At 46.9% G+C, this 17,581-nt stretch overlaps 1 protein-coding gene across 2 annotated transcripts in view; it reads left to right on the top strand.

Annotated features, from left to right (window-relative positions):
• LOC139228202 (synaptonemal complex protein 1-like) overlaps positions 1-17,581 on the top strand; it is a 237,763-nt gene that overhangs the window by 36,225 nt on the left and 183,957 nt on the right. For both annotated transcript variants that reach the window (XM_070859387.1, XM_070859386.1), the window contains exon 2: positions 8,445-8,518. Coding sequence is in view for 1 of the 2 variants with exons in the window: in XM_070859386.1 (XP_070715487.1) it covers positions 8,445-8,518 (74 nt within the window). In the remaining variant the exon portion in view is untranslated. The remainder of the gene's footprint in view (positions 1-8,444; positions 8,519-17,581) is intronic.

Here is a 17,581-nt window from a genome sequence, read left to right as displayed (position 1 = left end):
TTAAGCACATTGTTGGAGCAGTTACACATGCTCCTCCGTAAAGGTTGTGAATGGTCTTGGGGGGATTGTCAAGAACGAGCTTTCAATAAGGCGAGGAACCTGCTGTGTTCCAACAAATTGTTGACTTTGTATGACCCCTGTAAAAAACTGGTTTTAACCTGTGATGCGTCATCCTACGGGGTTGAGTGTGTTTTGCAGCAGGGTAACGATGACGGCCGACTCCAACCGGTGGCTTACGCCTCCAGGTCGCTCTCCCAGGCAGAACATGGATACGGCATGGTTGAGAAGGAGGCACTCGCGTGTGTGTATGGTGTGAAAAAGATGCCCCAGTACCTTTTCGGTAGATGGTTCGAGCTAGAAACGGACCACAAGCCGTTAACATCCCTGTTGCCCGACAGCAAGGCTGTGAACACTAATGCGTCAGCTCGCATACAGTGATGGGCCCTCACGCTGGCTGCGTATGACTACACCATACGGCACCGGCCAGGCAACGAAAATTGCGCTGACGCGCTCAGCAGGCTCTCACTGGCCACCACCGAGGGGGCGTCGGAGCAGAGCACTGAGATGGTCATGGCCGTTGAGGCTTTTGACACTGCAAGCTCCCCCATCACAGCCCGCCAGATCAAACTCTGGACCAACAGCGACCCCCTCCTATCCATGATAAAGAAATGTGTCCTGACTGGGGACTGGGCGCCCGCACACAGGGCGTGCCCCTAGGAAGTCAGGCCGTTTCAGGGACGGATGGATGAACTCTCGGTCCAAGCCGACTGCCTGTTATGGGGCAGCCGGGTAGTCATGCCCCAGAAAGGAAGGGAAGTGTTCATCAGGGAACTCCACAGCGAGCACCCTGGCATCGTGTTAATGAAGGCCATTGCCCGGCCACACATGTGGTGGCCGGGGATTGACTCAGACCTGGAACACTGGGTTCGCAGGTGCACGACTTGTGCCCAGCTGGGCAATGCCCCCAGGGAGGCCCCACTCAGCCCGTGGCCCTGGCCCACCAGGCCATGGTCACGTATTCACGTGGACTATGCGGGCCCGTTCATGGGAAAAAATTCCTGATCGTTATCAATGCATACTCGAAGTGGATCGAGTGCATCATATTGAACTCGTGCATGACATCCATCACTGTGGAGAGTCTGCGTACGGCTTTCACGACCTAAGGCTTGCCGGATATCCTGGTCAGCGATAATGGCCCAGGAGTTTATGTCGGGCAATGGGATCAAGCATGTCCGGACAGCGCCGTTCAAGCCGGCCTCCAATGGCCAGGCGGAACGGGCGGTTAAGGCCATAAAGCAGGGCATGCTACGCATCCAAGGACCCTCCCTTCAGTACTGCCTATCACGCCTCCTGCTGGCCTACAGGTCCCGGCCGCACTCGCTCACTGGAGTCCCGCCAATGGAACTCCTCATGAAACGCACGCTCAAGACGCGGCTGTCCCTTATTCACCCAGCCCTGGCAGACATTGTTGAGGGCAAGCGCCAGTCCCAAACCGAGCTCCATGATCGTGGCTCAAGGGGTAGGTGTATAGAAATAGATGACCCGGTATTTGTTCTTAACCATGCTTTGGGACCCAATTGGTTTGAGGGCACCGTAATTGGCAAAGAAGGAAACAGGATCATGGTGGTCAGACTAAACAATGGGCAGATATGCCGCAAACACTTGGACCAAGTAAAGATAAGGTTCAGTGCAACACGGAGGAAGCGGAAGAAGAGCATGATGAGATAGCACCCACACCACTGCCAGCGCACGAGCAACAGAGACAACCCTCAGCATGCACAGTCCCTGCGGTCAGCCCGGACAGGCTGGAATCACCTCAAGTGACAGAGACGCGTGCTGAGTCTCAGCCACCAGAGCCACAACTGCGGTGCTGCACGAGAGAGCGCCGACCACCCGATAGACTTAACCTCTAAAACTAAAAGGCCTAAGGGGGGAGGTGATGTCATGTATTTCACCATCTTGCAATGACTATAGCAGGAAAGCAGGAATGGGGTACTGAAGTTGCATGTTCAGCCATGAACTCATTGAATGGCGATGCAGGCTAGAAGGGCCGAATGGCCTACTCCTGCACCTATTTTATATGTTTCTATGTTTCTATAAGTATGTAACTGTAACTCATGCATACTGTACCTGTACCCTTGTAATGCACACCTTGACCACAGGGAGTGAGCTCCTAACCTGGGCTTCCAGGTATAAAAGGGGAGGTCCCACCCAGGATCAGCACTCTTTAGTCCTGGGGAATAAAGTGAAGGTCACAGAGTGACCATGTCTGATATATCCATGCCTCGTGTGAGTTTGTAACAAGGTGCAAGGTGCAGAGACACAACACTGACAACCTCTCGCCTCTGCCATCTTCCCCCTCTGAGTAAGAGCACGCAGGCAGCGATGATAAGCATGAGGCGATGCCACGTCATATCACTGCCTCGGCTGCCCGATCTCCCCCCGCCTTGACCGCCCGACCTCAGCCACTCGACCTCCCCACGGCTCGGCCCCACGCCTCGGCCGCCTGACCTCCGCCCGCCTTGGCCGCCCGACCTCCCCTCACCTCGGCCCCACGCCTTGGCCATCCAACATCCAACCGCCTGACCTCCGGCTGCCCGACTTCCCCCCGCCTCGGCCGCCCGACCTCCCCCCACTTCGGCCCCCGGCCTCGGTCACCCGACCACCGGCTGCCCGACCTTGGCCGCCCCACCCCCTCCCCTTACCTCGGCTGCTCGACCTCCTCTCCCCTCCCCACCTACCTTGGCCCAGGCGATTCCTGACTCGGGACGTCGGAAAGATGTTCCGAAATCTGGAAATACCTGAACCTCGGCCAGTGTGTCTCCAGACTCGGGACGTTGTAAAGATGTTCTGTAATCCAGAAATACCCGAAATCCGGAACGAGATTTCCGGATTTCGGATGCTCTACCTGTAGTAGTAAAGCAAATAAAATGTCAATATCTAAGTCAGATATTCAGGCCAAAGTTTCCAATGTAACAGCGTGGATATTTTGTAGGCTGCCTTCGAATTTCCTTTGGGGACAGTGCTCAATGATGTGCTCCTGGGCCTGCTAAGGAACTCCACAGTCACCTGATGAGGATGCTTTAATTTTCCATCTATGGACAAGGTGGCAGCATCTACCATGACAGGTTTTGAGGCAGTTGATGGTTATCCACTATTTGCGATAAAGGTTTGGTCCTTCTGTACTGTGAGGTCCTCGATGAGGAATCCATTCCGTATGTCACAGTTCTTCCAAGCCTTTTGCCATCGGTCATCAAGGCTGAGGGGAGATCGCTGAAGGGCTTCGTTGATGGTCCAAAATGGCCTTTTAGATTTGAGATGGGTTGGCGGTAGGTTGTTTAAGTCAGCCTGGATTGGCAGTCTTTGCTGGTGTAACGGATGTATTCTCTGGAGACTGCATATTCGCGGCATAAATGTGTTGGTGCGATGTTTGTAACATAGAAACATAGAAAATAGGTGCAGGAGTAGGCCATTCGGCCCTTCGAGCCTGCGCCACCATTCAATAAGATCATGGCTGATCATTCACCTCAGTACCTCTTTCCTGCTTTCTCTCCATACCCGTTGATCCCTTTAGCCGTAAGAAACATAGAAACATAGAAAATAGGTGCAGGAGCAGGCCATTCAGCCCTTCTAGCCTGCACCGCCATTCAATGAGTTCATGGCTGAACATGCAACTTCAGTACCCCATTCCTGCTTTCTTGCCATACCCCTTGATCCCCCGAGTAGTAAGGACTTCATCTAACTCCCTTTTGAATATATTTAGTGAATTGGCCTCAACTACTTTCTGTGGTAGAGAATTCCACAGGTTCACCACTCTCTGGGTGAAGAAGTTTCTCCTTATCTCGGTCCTAAATGGCTTACCCCTTATCCTTAGACTGTGACCCCTGGTTCTGGACTTCCCCAACATTGGGAACATTCTTCCTGCATCCAACCTGTCCAAACCCGTCAGAATTTTAAACGTTTCTATGAGGTCCCCTCTCACTCTTCTGAACTCCAGTGAATACAAGCCCAGTTGATCCAGTCTTTCTTGATAGGTCAGTCCCACCATCCCGGGAATCAGTCTGGTGAATCTTCGCTGCACTCCCTCAATAGCAAGAATGTCCTTCCTCAAGTTAGGAGACCAAAACTGTACACAATACTCCAGGTGTGGTCTCACCAAGGCCCTGTACAACTGTAGCAACACCTCCCTGCCCCTGTACTCAAATCCCCTCGCTATGAAGGCCAACATGCCATTTGCTTTCTTAACTGCCTGCTGTACCTGCATGCCAACCTTCAATGACTGATGTACCATGACACCCAGGTCTCGTTGCACCTTCCCTTTTCCTAATCTGTCACCATTCAGATAATAGTCTGTCTCTCTGTTTTTACCACCAAAGTGGATAACCTCACATTTATCCACATTATACTTCATCTGCCACGCATTTGCCCACTCACCTAACCTATCCAAGTCACTCTGTAGCCTCATAGCATCCTCCTCGCAGCTCACACTGCCACCCAACTTAGTGTCATCCGCAAATTTGGAGATACTACATTTAATCCCCTCGTCTAAATCATTAATGTACAATGTAAACAGCTGGGGCCCCAGCACAGAACCCTGCGGTACCCCACTAGTCACTGCCTGCCATTCCGAAAAGTACCCATTTACTCCTACTCTTTGCTTCCTGTCTGACAACCAGTTCTCAATCCACGTCAGCACACTACCCCCAATCCCATGTGCTTTAACTTTGCACATTAATCTCCTGTGTGGGACCTTGTCGAAAGCCTTCTGAAAGTCCAAATATACCACATTAACTGGTACTCCTTTGTCCACTTTATTGGAAACATCCTCAAAAAATTCCAGAAGATTTGTCAAGCATGATCTCCCTTTCACAAATCCATGCTGACTTGGACCTATCATGTCACCATTTTCCAAATGCGCTGCTATGACATCCTTAATAATTGATTCCATCATTTTACCCACTACTGAGGTCAGGCTGACCGGTCTATAATTCCCTGCTTTCTCTCTCCTTTTTTAAAAAGTGGGGTTACATTGGCTACCCTCCACTCGATAGGAACTGATCCAGAGTCAATGGAATGTTGGAAAATGACTGTCAATGCATCCGCTATTTCCAAGGCCACCTCCTTAAGTACTCTGGGATGCAGTCCATCAGGCCCTGGGGATTTATCGGCCTTCAATCCCATCAATTTCCCCAACACAATTTCCCGACTAATAAAGATTTCCCTCAGTTCCTCCTCCTTAATAGACCCTCTGACCACTTTTATATCCGGAAGGTTGTTTGTGTCCTCCTTAGTGAATACTGAACCAAAGTACTTGTTCAATTGGTCTGCCATTTCTTTGTTCCCCGTTATGACTTCTCCTGATTCTGACTGTAGGGGACCTACATTTGTCTTTACTAACCTTTTTCTCTTTACATACCTATAGAAACTTTTGCAATCCGCCTTAATGTTCCCTGCAAGCTTCTTCTCGTACTCCATTTTCCCTGCCCTAATCAAACCCTTTGTCCTCCTCTGCTGAGTTCTAAATTTCTCCCAGTCCCCAGGTTCGCTGCTATTTCTGGCCAATTTGTATGCCATTTCCTTGGCTTTAATACTATCGCTGATTTCCCTAGATAGCCACGGTTGAGCCACCTTCCCTTTTTTATTTTTATGCCAGACAGGAATGTACAATTGTTGTAATTCATCCATGCGGTCTCTAAATGTCTGCCATTGCCCATCCACAGTCAACCCCTTAAGTATCATTAGCCAATCTATCTTAGCCAATTCATGCCTCATACCTTCAAAGTTACCCTTCTTTAAGTTCTGGACCATGGTCTCTGAATTAACTGTTTCATTCTCCATCCTAATGCAGAATTCCACCATATTATGGTCACTCTTCCCCAAGGGGCCTCGCACAATGAGATTGCTAATTAATCCTCTTTCATTACACAACACCCAGTCTAAGATGGCCTCCCCCCTAGTTGGTTCCTCGACATATTGGTCTAGAAAACCATCCCTTATGCATTCCAGGAAATCCTCCTCCACCGTATTGCTTCCAGATTGGCTAGCCCAATCTATGTGCATATTAAAGTCACCCATTATAACTGCTGCACCTTTATTGCATGCACTCCTAATTTCCTGTTTGATGCCCTCCCCAACATCACTACTACTGTTTGGAGGTCTGTACACAACTCCCACTAACGATTTTTGCCCTTTAGTGTTCTGCAGCTCTACCCATATAGATTCCACATCATCCAAGCTAATGTCTTTCCTAACTATTGCATTAATCTCCTCTTTAACCAGCAATGCTACCCCACCTCCTTTTCCTTTTATTCTATCCTTCCTGAATGTTGAATACCCCTGGATGTTGAGTTCCCAGCCCTGATCATCCTGGAGCCACGTCTCCGTAATCCCAATCAAATCATATTTGTTAACATCTATTTGCACAGTTAATTCATCCACCTTATTGCGGATACTCCTTGCATTAAGACACAAAGCCTTCAGGCTTGCTTTTTTAACACCCTTTGTCCTTCTAGAATTTTGCTGTACAGTGGCCCTTTTTGTTCTTTGCCTTGGGTTTCTCTGCCCTCCACTTTTCCTCATCTCCTTTCTGTCTTTTGCTTTTGCCTCATTTTTGTCTCCCTCTGTCTCCCTGTATAGGTTCCCATCCCCCTGAAATATTAGTTTAACTCCTCCCCAACAGCACTAGTAAACACTCCCCCTAGGACATTGGTTCCGGACCTGCCCAGGTGCAGACCGTCCGGTTTGTACTGGTCCCACCTCCCCCAGAACCGGTTCTAATGCCCCAAGAATTTGAATCCCTCCCTGCTGCACCACTGCTCAAGCCACGTATTCATCTGCGCTATCCTGCGATTCCTACTCTGACTAGCACGTAAGGGCCATATCTAACTCCCTCTTGAATATATCCAATGAACTGGCATCAACAACTGTCTGCAGTAGGGAATTCCACATGTTAACAACTCTCTGAGTGAAGAAGTTTCTCCTCATCTCATTCCTAAATGGTTTACCCCTTATCCTTAGACTGTGTCCCCTGGTTCTGGACTTCCCCAATACTCCCCAACATAACTTGTCCAGTCCTGTCAGAATTTTTAATGTTTCTATGAGATCCCCTCTCACCCTTCTAAACTCCAGTGAATACAGGTCCAGTCGATCCAGTCTCTACTCATATATCAGTCCTGCCATCCTGGGAATCAGTCTGGTGAACTTTCTCTGCACTCCCTCAATAGCAAGAATGTCCTTCCTCAGAGCGCGGGCTGCCAAGGTGTTGATGTCAATAAAAGCATACCTGTGATAATTCTCACAGTAGAATCTAGATAGACATCAACAGATTTGACATGCGGACTTGCTAGCCATGCCGAAGAGCACACCAGGGTGAATGCTGCCATATGGAGGGTTTGAGCATCTGCTCCCCATGTGGATCTGTGCTCACTGATGAAGAGCATGGGGTCGTACACATACTGATTGAGGCGAGACTGCACATACTATACAGAGTGCTCAGAGCATGGCATGCTAAGGTTAATGCAAAAGATACTTACCCTGACGACCCGTGTCAGGTCATTAAGCTTTTTGCGACACTGCGTCACTGTCCTGGACACTGTGTTCCTCGCAGACACATGCTGTGCCACCTCCCTCCATAATCAGGGAAAGGTCTGTGGCTGTGGCCTCCTGCCAGTATCTGACCGCAGCAATTCCCGTCGCCTCACCAGTGCGTCAAGGAGGCGGTGTCGGAGAACCAGTGCATACGCTGATGACCTCTCGCCTCTGCCATCTTCCCCGTCTGAGAAAGAGTGTGCAGGCAGCGATGATAAGCATGAGGAGGTGCCGCGTCATATCACCGCCTCAATTGAATCCAGATGGCGTCAGTATGTTTGTTGCGAAAAAAGTTATTCCTGCCTGCAAAATGAATAGTGAGAGCAGGAACACGGAAGAATAAATGCAACCTAAAAAATGTGAACGCAATAAGAATAATAGAATAGTTAGAATGGAGTCTCTTAGTTGAATAGAATGAAGCTAAATTAAAATAAAAAGTTGGAGAGAGAGAGGATAGGAAATATCAGGGGTAATTTTAAACTTCTCAGGAAAAAACTGATGGGATTGGGCCAAATGTAGTTTCCCTACATCTGCTTACAATTCAATGTCTTACACCTCGCCCACTTCTATTTTCCATAGACTAAAATTGGGCGAGGTGAAAAACCAAGGTTCAACCTGAGCCCGTCAGTTTTGGGTTAAAATTACCCATGATTCTTTATTTTTTTTTAATTGTATTTAATTTTATAGCTTGGTGTTAATATAGTAGGAAGACCATTCTTGATGTTTTATCACAGTAATATTAACTCTTATACAAAATTATGTGATCTATAAGCTATATATTTCCTTAAAGATAGCATAATTTGAAAAAAACATTTTATTTAAATTAAAAATCCGATTTGTACTTCATTCACCTCTAGACATAATGCCACAACGGATCTGTGTTCTCTTGTGAAAGAATCCTGTTCCAAATCAACTGAAAAAATAAAAGCATGCAAGTATTTTATTGTTATATCGACTGTTATTATGGAGGTAGTGTTTGTCGAACACTTTTAGAGATTTAAATGATTCTGTATTACAATTTTTGTAGAAATGCAGGTAAAGGTAATGATGAAAATATTACTTAAATTAGAAAAAGTGATTTATTAGTGTGTGTTTTAAAAGTTAACAATTGAGAATATTTCCTGTTTGTATCTTGGATATATTTGTAGCATTATCATGAGAAAGTGCAATTAATAGTTAATAAAACAAAGAGAGTTGACATGGATACAATGAGATTCTTTGCAATAAATCTTGAAAATATGCAAGTTGGAAAATTAGCAAGTCGCACTCAGAAGGAACATCTTTATAAGCAGATTAGAGATAAGGAAAAGTATTCTCAGTATCCTCCACGTACCAAAGGAGGTGGCCAAGTCAGTGGTGTAGGTTCATCATTGATAAACTTCTTTTACTTTACATTTTGAAGAACTCCAGTGATGGGAATTGGTGAGACTCTTTCACCTGCTGAAGGCTCCTGTCAGCAGCCATTGGGTTGCCAGTGTCAGTTGATGCCAAGAGCCTGTTGGATGTTTCCTTGTTGGAAGGTGAGCTTCCCAGTAACCAATGGAGCAAGGGTTCCTTGCTCTTAAATGAATGTAGGACCCTTCCCACTATCAGTGATACTTCTCTTCTATTTCCTGCAACTGTTCAAGAATTCCAGGTGCCGAGGGCTCAACACCTAGGATGGTGGCTAATGTGAATTAAATATGACCCTCATGTTGAAGTGGAGACACTCGACACCAAGTCTGCATTCGAAAGTTTTTATTTTGCACCGGTGGGGAAAATTACCTGCTATGGGTCTAGCCAGGTCACTGTCCAACGATTCGCAGTCTCAAACAACCATTTATACACTTGAAGTTCATGCTCAACTCATTCATGATCCTTTGGCATAATTTGATTCGTTTAAAGCCCGCTTGTACAGTGACTGGTCCATTTCCTTCCGCCTCTGTTTTCTGCCTTGCTCGCGTAACTTTAAGGTACCGCCTCCATAACCAAAGAAGATATGACTGATGTGACCACAATCTGTTGTCGTTTCCTTGACCCTTGCCCTAACCAAATGGTATCGTGTTAAAGAGTCATGTCTGATGTCTGGTCCTTTGTTCTGTTTTTCTACCCTCCTAAGCCCCTTGTGGTTCCTACCTCGGTTAGTTCTTGCAAAGTCAACATGTTATTCTTGGACCAAGTGAGCTAGAGAGCAACCTATCAAGGGGACGTCTTTGCAAAGTCAGCATGTTAGTTAAAGAGCTGACCACCGAAAAAAAAACTATTAGTTTATTAGTTTGTTAGTTTATTTTGTTTTATTTCCGAGACCCATGTTCTAACCCTTTAATTGCAGTGGGGCTCACAAGCTTCACTTCAATGTCAGCAAAACCTAAGGGGGCGAACTTGCATAAGACCTGAAAACGAGCACCAGTATCGCGGTGCGCGATTAACCTGCGCTCATTCATACCGTTGCGGGCAGTATGTTTAATTAGTGTATTCATTAATTAATGATTTTGGTGTGCATCAGTGCTACCTGTGCTGACCCTTGGCTGCATGCATCAGCAGGAGGCCCTATATCGCAGGAGGTGTATTGTGGCTACAACAAGTAGTGGGAGTTTTTTCAACACTAAATCAGAGCTGTGATACTTTGAGCAATGGCTGAACATGCAAGAGAGCATACACCAAGTTTTTCAGACGATGCACTGGAGGCCTTGATGGAAGAGGTGAAAAGGAGGAAAAATGTCCTGCAGTCACAGAGGCCCTCCAGTCATATGCTCAGGAGGCATTGGGAAGAAATAGCAGCAGATGTCAACGCCTGGAGTGTTGCTCATCGAACATGGATGCATTGCAGGATGAAGTTTAATGATCTCACGTGAGTTGACAAGGTGAGTGACTTCTTCCTAGAAATTGGATATGGCCTGAAAACAGGTGGGGGCACTGCCCAGCGCTGTTTGCCTGCGCCGAATTCAAGCTGCCTGCTCATTTACATGGTTACAGCACTGATCCTGGCGCTAAATGCGCTGCTGATTGGCTTATCGACCAACAGGGGGGGTCAATATAGGATGCAATCTACTGGACAATAAAGGTTGGCCTAGGTTTTTCCAGTACTTAAAGGAGAGGTGCTTTGTTGCAGAAGCACCTCAATGTCAGGTGAAAGCAAGGCACAGCACAACACCCGCGAGCAAGGGCAAAGCGTTTTTCAGATGCAGCATTGGAAGCCTTGTTCTATATCTACATGGGGGCAAGAGGCCTTTGAGGTTGAACAGCAGAAAGATTTGGGAGGAGATAGCTCAATCCTTCACTGTGACGAGTGCTGTCTCCAGTTTAATGACCAAACACGGCTGGTCAAGGTGAGTGAAGGCTTTAGCAAATGTCATGTCCCATCATCTGCACCACAAGCCTCACAGACTGCTCATTGCAACACACCCCCATCACTCATCTACCAACAATCTCGAGCAATCACCACTCATATCTCACAATCATAGCTTCACTTCACCCTCACACACTTACCACTGCTGCAAGAATCACACCCACAAAGCACACCTTGCACATACTGTCAGCTATTCAACTATGGCAGGTATATCACCCATAAACATTGCACTACACTCACTGACACACTTCCCTTTCTCTTGCAGGCAAAGGTGGCTTATAACCGCAGAGAACAACAGCAGACGGAATGCAGCTAAGCAAGGGTTGACAACTTAACTGATCTGGAAGAAGCAGTGTTTGACATAATTGGAGGGACAGTGACAGAATCCGAGAAGTGGAAAGCATCACTGATGATGACGGTATACTCATGCATAATCCTTCTTCTCACATCCCACTTTCCCCTCATCCCACAATCTCTTCTCACTTACAAGCTGCTTATAGCATGTGCATGGATATCTTGCTGTCCCCCCATCCCCCATCCCCTCACCACAACCTGAGCCTTGTGCCTTTTTGATTTCACATTCACAACAATTGCAACCTGACCAACTGTCCCTGAACTTGAGAAAGAGACTGATGGAGGAGAAGTAGAAGCCATATCAGCACTACATCTGACACTCAGAAAAATTGCACTGCACATACTTTAGAGGATAGCATAGAGGCGGGATCTGCACGTGGTGAGACACCGGGCACGAATGGGCTACAGCCAGGCCAGATGGAAAGGGTAGCTCGGGGGCCAGCTCCCCTGAAGGCGAATTCGCACATGAGTTCTGCTCCACAGGACTCAGGTGATGACCACAATGGGGCGGCCTTCAGAAGAGGGGTGATGGGCATGCACACAAAAATGCTAAGTGCAGAAGTGACACAATATTTCAGATTGCTCTCTTGCAGGCTCAGCTTGCTGCCATGTAAGCTCAGACTACTGCCTTTATCCCTGGGTTTATGAGTGCTGAAAGGGGCTTGCAGTCCAGAAACCTGCGCTCCAACAGATTGCCAGGAATGCTGAGGCGCCACTCTGGGGCAGTGGCAGTGGCTCCGTGGAGCAAGAACCTGCTGTCCCCTTTCTCATGATGACAGCATTCCTACTCCCACCACTGCCACTCTGCCCCTTGCCGCTGCCTATCAGCCAGCAACCCAGACTGCTGCCGCCCTTGCTGAGGTGGTGCAGTCTACAGCCGGGCCTTCTAGGTCCACAGCTGGTCATGGTCGTAGTCTCCCCCACTGGAAGTCAGCAGCCTTCCACCAGCCATGCTGTAACCACTTTGGGAGCACTTCATAGGAGCACTCGAATAGGAAAAAGCACACAAACGAAAGACACTAAGGGAATGTACAAGGGTGATTAATTGACTTTGGTCTTTTGATTTGAATTTGATAAATTTATGAATTAAGTTTGGAAGGTGTGTGTTGTGATGTCTCTGATTTCAGCTTTGTGCCCAGGAGAACGCTGTGATGTTCTGTGACACTTCTGCTTTATAGAAACATAGGAAATAGGTGCAGGAGCAGGTCATTTGGCCCTTCGAGCTTGCACCACCATTCAATATGATCATGGCTGATCATGCAACTTCAGTACCCCACTCCTGCCTTCTCTCCATGCCCCCTGATCCCTTTAGCCGTAAGGGCCACATCTAACTCACTTTTGAATATATCCAACGAACTGGACTGAACAACTTTTTGTGGTAGAGAACTCCATAGGTTCACAATTCTCCAAGTGAAAAAGTTTCTCCTCATCTAGGTCCTAGATGGCTTACCCCTTATCCTTAGACTGTGATCCCCTGGTTCTGGACTTCCCCAACATTGGGAACATTCTTCCTGCATCTAACCTGTCCAATCCTGTCTGGCAATTGTACATTCCTGTCTGGCATAAAAATAAAAAAGGGAAGGTGGCTCAATCGTGGCTATCAAGGGAAATCAGGGATAGTATTAAAGCCAAGGAAGTGGCATACAAATTGGCCAGAAATAGCAGCGAACCTGGGGACTGGGAGAAATTTAGAACTCAGCAGAGGAGGACAAAGGGTTTGATTAGGGCAGGGAAAATGGAGTATGAGAAGAAGCTTGCAGGGAACATTAAGACGGATTGCAAAAGTTTCTATAGATATGTAAAGAGAAAAAGGTTAGTAAAGACAAACGTAGGTCCCCTGCAGTCAGAATCAGGGGAAGTCATAACGGGGAACAAAGAAATGGCGGACCAATTGAACAAGTACTTTGGTTCGGTATTCACGAAGGAGGACACGAACAACCTTCCGGTTATAAAAGGGGTCGGGGGGTCTAGTAAGGAGAAGGAACTGAGGGAAATCCTTATTAGCCGGGAAATTGTGTTGGGGAAATTGATGGGATTGAAGGCCGATAAATCCCCAGGGCCTGATGGACTGCATCCCAGAGTACTTAAGGAAGTGGCCTTGGAAATAGTGGATGCGTTGACAGTCATTTTCCAACATTCCATTGACTCTGGATCAGTTCCTATGGAGTGGAGGGTAGCCAATGTAACCCCACTTTTTAAAAAAGGAGGGAGAGAGAAAACAGGGAATTATAGACCGGTCAGCCTGACATCGGTAGTGGGTAAAATGATGGAATCAATTATTAAGGATGTCATAGCAGTGCATTTGGAAAGAGGTGACATGATAGGTCCAAGTCAGCATGGATTTGTGAAAGGGAAATCATGCTTGACAAATCTTCTGGAATTTTTTGAGGATGTTTCCAGTAGAGTGGATAAGGGAGAACCAGTTGATGTGGTATATTTGGACTTTCAGAAGGCGTTCGACAAGGTCCCACACAAGAGATTGATGTGCAAAGTTAGAGCACATGGGATTGGGGGTAGTGTACTGACATGGATTGAGAACTGGTTGTCAGACAGGAAGCAAAGAGTAGGAGTAAATGGGTACTTTTCAGAATGGCAGGCAGTGACTAGTGGGGTACCGCAAGGTTCTGTGCTGGGGCCCCAGCTGTTTACACTGTACATTAATGATTTAGATGAGGGGATTAAATGTAGTATCTCCAAATTTGCGGATGACACTAAGTTGGGTGGCAGTGTGAGCTGCGAGGAGGATGCTGTGAGGCTGCAGAGCGACTTGGATAGGTTAGGTGAGTGGGCAAATGCATGGCAGATGAAGTATAATGTGGATAAATGTGAGGTTATCCACTTTGGTGGTAAAAACAGAGAGACAGACTATTATCTGAATGGTGACAGATTAGGAAAAGGGGAGGTGCAAAGAGACCTGGGTGTCATGGTACATCAGTCATTGAAGGTTGGCATGCAGGTGCAGCAGGCGGTTAAGAAAGCAAATGGCATGTTGGCCTTCATAGCAAGGGGATTTGAGTACAGGGGCAGGGAGGTGTTGCTACAGTTGTACAGGGCATTGGTGAGGCCACACCTGGAGTATTGTGTACAGTTTTGGTCTCCTAACCTGAGGAAGGACATTCTTGCTATTGAGGGAGTGCAGCGAAGGTTCACCAGACTGATTCCCGGGATGGCGGGACTGACCTATCAAGAAAGACTGGATCAACTGGGCTTGTATTCACTGGAGTTCAGAAGAATGAGAGGGGACCTCATAGAAACGTTTAAAATTCTCACGGGGTTAGACAGGTTAGATGCAGGAAGAATGTTCCCAATGTTGGGGAAGTCCAGAACCAGAGGTCACAGTCTAAGGATAAGGGGTAAGCCATTTAGGACCGAGATGCGGAGGAACTTCTTCACCCAGAGAGTGGTGAACCTGTGGAATTCTCTACCACAGAAAGTTGTTGAGGCCAATTCACTAAATATATTCAAAAAGGAGTTAGATGAGGTCCTTACTACTAGGGGGATCAAGGGGTATGGCGAGAAAGCAGGAATGGGGTACTGAAGTTGAATGTTCAGCCATGAACTCATTGAATGGCGGTGCAGGCTAGAAGGGCCGAATGGCCTACTCCTGCACCTATTTTCTATGTTTCTATGTTTCTATCCCGTCAGAATTTTATATGCTTCTATTAGATCCCCTGTCATTCTTTGAAATTCCAGTGAATATATGCCTAGTCGATTTAGTCTTTCTTCATATGTCAGTTCTGCCATCCTGGGAATCAGTCTGGTGAACCTTCGCTGCACTCCCTCAATAGCAAGAATGTCCTTCCTCAGATTAGGAGACCAAAACTGCACATAATACTCAAGGTGTGGCCTCACCAAGGCCCTGTACAACTGCAGTAAGACCTCCCTGCTCCTATACTCAAATCCTCTCGCTATGAAGGCCACCATGCCATTTGCTTTCTTTACTGCCTGCTGTACCTGCATGCCTACTTTCAATGACTGATGTACCACGACACCCAGGTCTCTTTGCACCTCCCCTTTTACTAATCTGTCACCATTCAGGTAATCTGCCTTTCTGTTTTTGCCACCAAAGTGGATAACTTCACATTTATCGACATTATACTGCGTCTGCCATGCATTTTCCCATTCACCTAACCTGTCCACGTCACCCTGCAACCTCTTAGCATCCTCCTCACAGCTCACACTCCCACCCAGCTTAGTGTCATCTGCAAACTTGGAGATATTACATTCAATTTCTTCGTCTAAATCATTAATATATATTGTAAATAGCTGGGGTCCCAGCACTGAACCTTGCGGTACCCCACTAGTCACTGCCTGCCATTCTGAAAAGGACCCGTTTATTCCCACTCTTTGCTTTCTGTCTGCCAACCAGTTCTCTATCCACGTCAATACATTACCCCCAATACCATGTGCCTTAATTTTGGACACTGATCTCTTGTGTGGGACCTTGTCAAAAGCCTTTTGAATGTCCAAATACACTACATCCACTGGTTCTCCCTTATCCACTCTACTAGTTACATCCTCAAAAAATTCTAGAAGATTTGTTAAGCATGATTTCCCTTTCATAAATCCATGCTGACTTGGCCGGTCCTGTCACTGCTTTCCAAATGCGCTGCTATTACATCTTTAATAATTGATTCCAGCATTTTCCCCACCACCGATGTCAGGCTAACCGGTCTATAATTTCCTGTTTTCTCTCTCCCTCCTTTTTTAAAAAGTGGGGTTACATTAGCTACTGTCCAATCCATAGGAACTGATCCATAGTCCATGGAATGTTGGAAAATGACCACCAATGCATCTACTATTTCTAGGGCCACTTCCTTAAGTACTCTGGATGCAGACTATCAGGCCCTGGGGATTTATCGGCCCTCAATCTCATCAATTTCCCTAACACCATGTCCTGACTAATAAGGATTTCTCTCAGTTCCCTGAGTTCCTCCTTCTCACTAGACCCTCGTTCCCCTAGTATTTTCGGGAGGTTATTTGTGTCTTCCTTAGTGAAGACAGAACCAAAGTATTTGTTCAATTGGTCTGCCATTTCCTTGTTCCTCATTATGAATTCGCCTGATTCTGACTGCAAGGGACCTACATTAGTCTTCACTAATCTTTTTCTCTTCACATATCTATAGAAGCTTTTGCAGTCAGTTTTTATGTTCCCTGCAAGCTTACTCTCATACTCTATTTTCCCCCTCCTAATTAAACCCTTTGTCCTCCTCTGCTGAATTCTAAATTTCTCCCAGTCCTCAGGTTTGCTGCTTTTTCTGGCCAATTTATATGCCTCTTCCTTGGATTTACTATCCCTAATTTCCCTTGTTAGCTACAGTTGAGCCACCTTCCCCGTTTTATTTTTACGCCAGACAGGGATGTTCAATTGTTGTAGTTCATCCATGTGATCTTTAAATGTCTGCCATTGCCTAACTACCGTCAATCCTTTAAGTATCATTCACCAGTCTATCCTAGCCAATTCACGTCTCATACCATCGAAGTTACCTTTCTTTAAGTTCAGGACCCTAGTCTCTGAATTAACTGTGTCGCTCTCCACCTTAATGAAGAATTCTACCATATTATGGTCACTCTTCCCCAAAAGGGCCTCGCACGACAAGATTTATAATTAATCCTCTCTCATTACACAAGACCCAGTCTAGGATGGCCTTCTCTCTAGTTGGTTCCTTGACATATTGGTCTAGAACACCATCCCTTATACACTCCAGGAAATCCTCCTCCACAGTATTGCTACCAGTTTGGTTAGCCCAATCTATGTGTAGATTAAAGTCACCCATGATAACTGCTGTACCTTTATTGCACGCATCCCTAATTTCCTGTTTGATGCCATCTCCAACCTCACAACTACTGTTTGGTGGTCTGTATACAACTCCCACTAACGTTTTCTGCCCTTTGGTGTTTCGTGGCTCTATGATGAGGAAGTGGTGAGCAACGGGGGTCTAGGGTTTCATCAATGATGAGGAGCTCACAGACAGCCCATCTGAATCAGGGATGTCCTGCCTGCCTTCTCCCTTCCTCCTGATCTTATTCCTCTTCTTCCTCTTCCTCTTGCTCTTCCTCCTCCTCTTCCTGAGGTGGCCCCGAAATTTGTGGTGGAAAGGCTGCATGTCATGATGACCAAATTGTGGAGCACGAAATGGGACATCTGCTCCAGCGATTACTGGAGGGCTGCTCCCAAGCACTCAAGGTAGTGGAATAGTCTGCTCAATGCCATTCCTCGTTGCAGCATGGCTGTCATTATATGAGCGCAAGCCACGACTGGTGGGTTGTGGAGTGGGAGTCATCACCCAGGTGCACGGCGGATAGCCCTTG

Source organism: Pristiophorus japonicus, chromosome 17, assembly GCF_044704955.1.
Source record: "Pristiophorus japonicus isolate sPriJap1 chromosome 17, sPriJap1.hap1, whole genome shotgun sequence".
Lineage (NCBI taxonomy): Eukaryota > Metazoa > Chordata > Chondrichthyes > Pristiophoridae > Pristiophorus > Pristiophorus japonicus.
This window is presented reverse-complemented; position numbering and strand designations above follow the sequence as displayed.